Source organism: Triticum dicoccoides, chromosome 7A (genome assembly GCF_002162155.2).
Source record: "Triticum dicoccoides isolate Atlit2015 ecotype Zavitan chromosome 7A, WEW_v2.0, whole genome shotgun sequence".
NCBI lineage: Eukaryota > Viridiplantae > Streptophyta > Magnoliopsida > Poales > Poaceae > Triticum > Triticum dicoccoides.
In genome coordinates, this window is record NC_041392.1 from 339,617,696 (window position 1) to 339,624,861 (window position 7,166).

General features: G+C 43.6%; 1 protein-coding gene across 8 annotated transcripts; it reads right to left on the reverse strand.

Moving 5' to 3' along the window:
• Positions 1-1,166: 1,166 nt before the first annotated feature.
• On the reverse strand, positions 1,167-5,518 carry LOC119334487. 8 transcript variants are annotated; one of them, XR_005161368.1, is made up of 6 exons: positions 4,977-5,518; positions 4,089-4,423; positions 3,930-4,001; positions 3,234-3,322; positions 1,490-1,744; positions 1,167-1,395 (listed from the first exon to the last, which is right to left on the reverse strand). XR_005161368.1 is itself a non-coding variant. In XM_037607046.1 (6 exons), the coding sequence occupies exons 2-6, from the start codon at positions 4,142-4,144 to the stop codon at positions 1,346-1,348; spliced, it is 558 nt and encodes a 185-aa protein (XP_037462943.1). In that variant the 5' UTR covers positions 4,145-4,423; positions 4,977-5,518; the 3' UTR covers positions 1,167-1,345. The 8 variants fall into 8 exon arrangements, 1 of the variants encoding a protein (XP_037462943.1); XM_037607046.1 differs by having other exon boundaries at positions 3,230-3,354; XR_005161365.1 differs by having other exon boundaries at positions 3,930-4,423; positions 4,977-5,517.
• Between the last annotated feature and the right edge of the window lie 1,648 nt (positions 5,519-7,166).

The following is a 7,166-nucleotide window of genomic DNA, read 5'->3' on the forward strand; positions in this document are numbered from 1 at the left end:
GATAACCTTTGTGATCATTTGAATGGATGGGGGCCTTCAAATATTGACAAATTTTGGGCAAAATGTGTGATGAGCTTGAGAGGAAGAGGGAAAGAACAGAGAGGAGAGGGGAAAGGGGAAGAACAGAGCGAGCTCGGTTGGACGAAGGGTGTATGTAGGACGACCTTTAATACCGGTTCGTGATACGACCCGGTACTAAAGGTGCTGGAGGGGCCCCGGACTGACAACATCCTGCCACTACTCACTTTAGTACCGGTTCGTGGCACAAACCGGTGCTAAAGGTTCGCCACGAACCGGTACTAATGATGTCCGCCCGCCTAGCCGTTGGAACCGGCACTAATGGACACATTAGTGCCGTATCAAATTCAAACCGGCACTAATGTGCTTCACATTTGACCCTTTTTCTACTAGTGCTAGTAGTTCCTCGTGGACTTCGACGAGTAGCTTGTTACCTCAGCTACGATCTTGTACCCGTGGGAGGGTCTTGTAGATAGTCAGGTTTCTCAGCCTTTTTCTTTTGTAGTTGTCTGTACTCAGACATGTAATGCTTCCGCTGGTTGTATGTTCTGAATGATAGGTCATGAGGCCGCCATTTGTATTAAATGCTATGTGGCCCTTCTGGGCCTTTATCTATACTAGATGACCCGTTGCGCCAAATGGCGTAGAGACCCGTTTGAAAACATGTGCGCGTAGAAATTGTTTGCATTTTTCGGTAACTTTGTTTTATCAAGCGCATCAACCATGTTAAACCCAATGTGTTCTAAAAATATTTGACTTCGTTAGTAGAAGTTGGTTTTAGCAACCACTTCACATACTAATTAAAACCCTTTAAGATGAAAAATGAAGGATAATTTATCTTTAAAAATATATATATATATGAGCATGCATATTTGTTATATTATTGGGATAACATAGTCAAATGGCGCAAGGTCCAAATTCAAACCCGGAGTGTTTTGAAACACTTTGCATTTCTTTAAGTTTTAGAAACCATTTAGGTGCATGGTAGGAATTGCCCAAAAAAATGCGCCATTTGGATACCATTTTCAACTATTCATACATATGACCGTCAAATAGACAAATAAAAGAGGTCACTTCCATAGTTAAAATGTACGCCTACCATAAGAAAATATCACGTTTCCAGCCTTACTATGGAACTGCACTCTTTGTGAAGATGACAAAGTTTAGTATTGCTAACAACCAGAAAATTTAAGGATCGCAGCAAGCAAAAAATTTGGAAACTCAGATAACATAGAGGCTGACAAAAGGCTCAATTATAACATATACGTATAGGACATGACACATTCAAAATTAAGTTATATTGTATAACCCATTACATGCATCAGTGTCAACCATATGTTCCTTCCTCGTTGTTTTGCAGCAATGTCACCATGTCGCCTGAAACACATTACGAAACAATAACCTGTAAATTATGTGTGTTTAGTTAAGAGCTATCAAAACAATGAGCTACATAACCTGTGGTAGTCCTTACCCGTTTCCACTCGTACTGGGCGATGAGCGAACACCTTGACTATATGAACCTGGACACACACGGCAGCTGCCTGGTTGCACCCCTCCGACTTGACAGCATGCCACAAGTACTCGCTCAGTGTGTCCCTGTTGGTCTTGTTCCGGACCCGGCTCAGGAAGAAGGTGCCCGGCCGGTAGCACGGGTTGTTAGGGCTCATCAGGGCCATATCTTGAACATGAAGGACCGGTTGGCCCAGCCCCGCTAGGTCTTGAACGCCTGCAGCAGCAAAGGTGAATAATCCTCTCCGTTAATAAAAAATATATGTGTTGAGGACTTGGGTAATAGTGTCATTCCTGCACCAGAAAATAGATGTCCAGCATATCTGCCACTACCTATTGTGAAGTTTAATATCAATGGACCAATTACTCATTTCAAACTGCAAAAACAGAATGCCAATAGACCTATGATATTCAACTATCTAACAATCTCACGAGTTAAAAAGAGGAAGGCAAGAATATGGAAACATCTACACGATTTGAGTACAGTTCAAACAAAACCTACATATGTATACATAGATAGCCATATCGAGCTGTAACCATGAAAGAGGCCACCCAAGGCAGAACATCGAACAGTGAAAAAGGAACATCAAAGCAACACTAAAGAGAGAAAATAACATAGACGAAGGAAGCTTGTGCGAATATACAAAAGCCCATTTCTTCCGAAACATCGACCAAGAAGCGTCAAAATTAGTACACCGACTAACTTACAAGCCCTGTTAGACCTGAGGTACAGACAACAATCTATTTCTTCCAAGAAGAAGAGGCTATTGTACTTCAAGAAAATCTACAATGGGACCATGCGGTCACAAATAAATGCTATGGTGGCAACTCTTCCCTTCTCTCTAGCTCTAATTCTGAAGACAGCACAGTGATCCATCCTATTCTAAAGAGTATACTGAAATCTGAATTTAGTGGGCAGCATGTATGTAGACAACCTAGCTACTCCAGCTTCAAAAGAATCAAGTTCCAACTCGACAACACAGATGACCATTACAGACGATTTTTCAGTACCGCCATTCTGGCAACCAAACCGTTACTCTTTTTTTAAAGCAACTACTGTACTGACCCTTCATAGACACAACTCAATTCACCAGGTGGGCCAACATTGGAAAAATTAACCATTATCTATTTCTAAAACATAGATGAGCGGCATACCTAATTATGTTAGTCAGCGAAGAATTTTGTACCTGCTGACTGCTGTAATCTTTAAGTATATAATGTGACCAACTTATTTGTTGATACTAAGAAATGTAAAAAGAAGCTAGAGTAGCGAACGTTTAGATGTTGCTCCAGTCAGCGAATCTGCACTGCACTGTTTGGAAAAGCGGCTGACGGATCCAGCCATCTCTGGTCAGACACGCAAAAATAGTCCGACCTGACAACCCCTCTTTTATTCTTCTCTCGCCTTCTCACATATTAAAAATATTGCATATTAAATTTCTTATTTATCAATGGAAAGCATAAGGAAAGCTCGATGAGAATTGAGTAACTTGAAATAAATATGCGACGATTAAATGAGGCATTCAACCAGAGCAGAAACTTAATGTTTTGTATGCCTTCTTTTTACTGACAGTAAAGCCGAGAATACATCCACAGTTACCGCGGACAAAGTAAAACAAGACACGTATTACTGAAATATACTTATATATTCTAAAAGAAAATACTGAAGTAAGAAAATAGGATATTATGGTGTCCCTACTACCTACTATGTAATCTCTACTGATGAGGAGACACACTACAAAGATCCAAGCTTTTGTGCAGTTGTAGATGTAGGTAGAACTTCGAGGAATGCCGTCTGCAGTTTGTGCCGGTTTAGCTCGATTTAGGCTAGTGCAGTAGGAAAACATAAAGAGATTAAAAACCATGGCAGAGTACCATTCAGTCTTACATGAGATTTAGGCATGTGCAGTAAGAAAATATAAATAATTAATACGCAAGATAGCCTATAGTTTAAAGAATCAAATCAAAAACATAACTTCCAACCATATCTTCGACAAAGAAATTTAACTTGAGCATCAAAGGGGAATTTATTGCTATACCTATAGGCTTTCGATCCCTGCACAGCTAGTGCAGAGCCGTCACTGCTTTGATTTCTTCCCTGACCCAACTCTCTATGCACGACCAAAGTTTCTTAATTTTAAGGTGTGTATATACAGACAATTCGAATTTAAAGTACATTGATAAAGATATAAGTGAGTGCTTGTGAACATTAGAAGACATATTTGTACTACACCTAATTTGCAGCATTAAGCTTCTATGATCTCTGCATTAACCAAGCCTCTCGGACATAAGTTGCAGCTTATTTAAACAGATTCAAAAGAGATATGAGTACATATATCAGTGTAGAAACGATACAAGTTATTAGCATTCATGAAGAAAAACCAAATAGACAAGGTATTCACCTGGGGTATAGATTCGAAGTGTGCCGATGCCGAATTGCTAACCTAAGGCCAGCCTTGGAGCTCAAGAACAACCTAGATTATGTATGAACATCCAAGAACCAAATCATTAGTTTTCTGAACATTAAGCATCTGGGGGAGGTGGGGAGGATAGGAGCACACATGAGACAATCACTGGATTGTTGTATACCAGTGATGGTCGCTATCACCGCCGGCATAAGGATCACCTACCACTAAAAATCCAACCATTCCATGTCATACCTCATCATGTGCAAAACAGCCAAGTAGAAAAATAATTTTCTAAGCAGTTAAATCTCTTTGAGGTAGGCATTACAACAACCAGCAGGTTGTGCTGCCACCTCCACCCAAAGTTACTAATTCATCTTAAAGAAAGAATCACATCATGAGATGGAAAGGATACAACAAAACGCCCAACACCAGTGTTGCTTCTCTCAGGCAATGGCGAAGGCAGAGCCAGCTCCTTGACCCAGCTCCGGCTTTAAACAATTTGACCAACACAAAACAGATTATTAACATCCGGCATAGATATAAGTCTACTGTACAACAACTCTTTCTAGGAAAATTTGTTTTGTCCATGGTAGAAAATAGTACCATATATGTCCAAGTTTTTTGTTTACATCGATGTGGATATAGGTGTACTATAGCAGCTCTTACAGACATTAGCACAAACAATTTGCAGGCAAACTTATACCTGGCAGAACACAACCTAAGAGAAGGCAAAATTTCACCCCAAAAACATAGGCAAAATGCGTCATGTAAGTGCAAGTCGTGATGGTCATTGGTCTATCAACCAACAATAGTTCAGAGAGAAAAATGCTAGCAAGGGATTTCAGAGAATTTTGCCATATGCTCTTTTCTTTGTCCTAATAAATTCATATTTGGTGCTTAAGTTACTAACTAATCTTAGAAGAAGGAATCCATCATTAGATGGAAAGGAGAGAACAAAATCACTAACTAACGTCTAAGATCAAGATGAATCGATCTAACGATTTAGAAATTGGGAGAGGGGAGAAAGGGAGTCGAGCCTACCACTGTGTTGTGTATCATGGGGTCGAGCAAGAGCCGCTGATCGTGCCGTCATGGGAGGAGGCGCCCCTTCCCGTGTGAGCTCCTTTCACTCCCTCGATTCACCTCTTCTCCTGCTCCCTCTCACTTGTTGCCCTCCATCCCGGCGGATCCACGGCGCTGGAAGCCGGTGGGACGAGGTGACACTCGCAGGAGGCACCGCACAGTGAAGGAGGAATGATGGCAGTCCAGCATCCTCATCTCTCAGCAGGGGGCGATCCATGGCGCTGCATCAAATCCAGCGCGGCTGCCGTCGCCCTTTGCCTGCAGGTCGCCGCCGCCGGAGAAGCTCGCCTCCGCGCCCACACGTCTCTGATCCGGTCCGAGATGAAGAGGGGTGGATGAGATGTGGGAGGGGAGCGCGAGAGGATGGAGGAGGAGGGCGGTTGCGGGCTTGCGGTGGCTGCGGGGTTTGGCGGTAAGGGGATAGGGTTGCAGGCGACTGCGGAGGAACCGCGGTGGATTTGGTGTGATAGTGACGAATGGTGCAGTGCGTGAGGGGCACACGGATTGGACGCTGAAAGATCTCAAGCACGCGGCGCTCTCTCTCTCTCTCTCTCTCTCGCACGTCGTGCGGCTCCCACGCTCGCGTCAGCCACAGAGACAGGGGACGACTCACACACGACCACACGCAGGTAGCGTACTGGTTGGCTTACACCATGGTTCAAAAAAAACCACAAGCAACGAGCTGAATCACACGAGTAAAAGGGCCACAAGTCAGCCAAACGTGAAAGCAAAGCAAAAGTAACATTTTTTTACCATGCAGTCAACTGATCCACCATCCAGCCGCAAAAGTCAAAGCCATCCAATGGCCACAGTCGCGCCAATCTGAGGGAGCTCCATGGAGGAGGGTCGTCTAGCATCCTTATAGGTTTAAATGAGTTTGAGTTATGTTGTGATGCCATGTTGTACAACACATACTTGCATGTTATGCGTATGTGTGACGTGTATTGCTATGTGTGGGATCCAACAACCTAGTTGTCTATCCCTGGTAGCCTCTCTTATGGGGAAATGTAGTCTGGTGCTTCCACTGAGCCATGGTAGTCCGCTACAACCCGGTTCACCGAAGTCTTGCTAGCTCAGCACTACTGCTTCGGAACACTTAGACTGGTTGGCATGTGATTCACATCGTTCCTGTGTATGTCCCTTCGGGGAAATGTCATGCCGTGACTTCCGGAGTCCTACTAGCCTGCTACAGCTCGGATTCCCGGAGACCTGTTAGCCCAGTTGCTACAACCCGGATTTACACGCTGATGACCGACATGCTCGATGATGTTTCATGTATGCATGTCCCTGTAAGTTAGTGCCACTTTGGGTTCACGACTAGTCATGTCGGCCCGGGTACTCTGTCATATGGATGCTAGTGACACTATCATATACGTGAGCCAAAAGGCGCAAACGGTCCCGGGCCAGGTAAGGCGACACCCGTGGGAATACCGTGCGTGAGGCCGCAAAGCGATATGATCTGTTACATGCTAGATCGGTGTGACTTAGAATTGGGGTCCCGACAGGACCACTTTTGAAGATGATCCTAAACAGCAATTACTGAGAGAGCAGCCCATGGGAAATTGGCACAACGGCGGTGCAAGCTGGGAACAAAATGCAAATGTTGGGAATGTTCCAACCATCATATCTGCCTGAGATTCAGATCTGGTTAGTAACAGAATACTTCAGACTCAACATGTCTGCAGAAGAAAGTTTGCAACACAATTCGACGAGATGACATTGCGAGATTCTCGGGAGTTGAACTACGATAGCAAGCTCCGAAACATGAGCTAGTTATGCTACATACATGTGAACACGCTATCCCAGACAAGCATGACCACGTAGTAGTCTTATAATAAAACACTACCGAGTTTAGGTGGGGAACCATCAACGAGGATATCGAGGTCCTTACATAAGTCCGGATTAGCTCTTCTGAAGGAACTTCTTCTCCTTGAACAAATCAATCAGTGGCTTGGTGTGCTAGGAATACATATAGAATGAAGGTTGCAAATCTCTAGACCACATAATACTTCACATGAATGCATGGCTGACTTGGGATAATTCCAGAGGAAACAAAACAAACTTTCTCAAATCCACGGCGGCAACATGCATCAATACACATGAAGTAAGAGGAAGTCTCTTCTTTCATCCAAACATATACCTCATGAA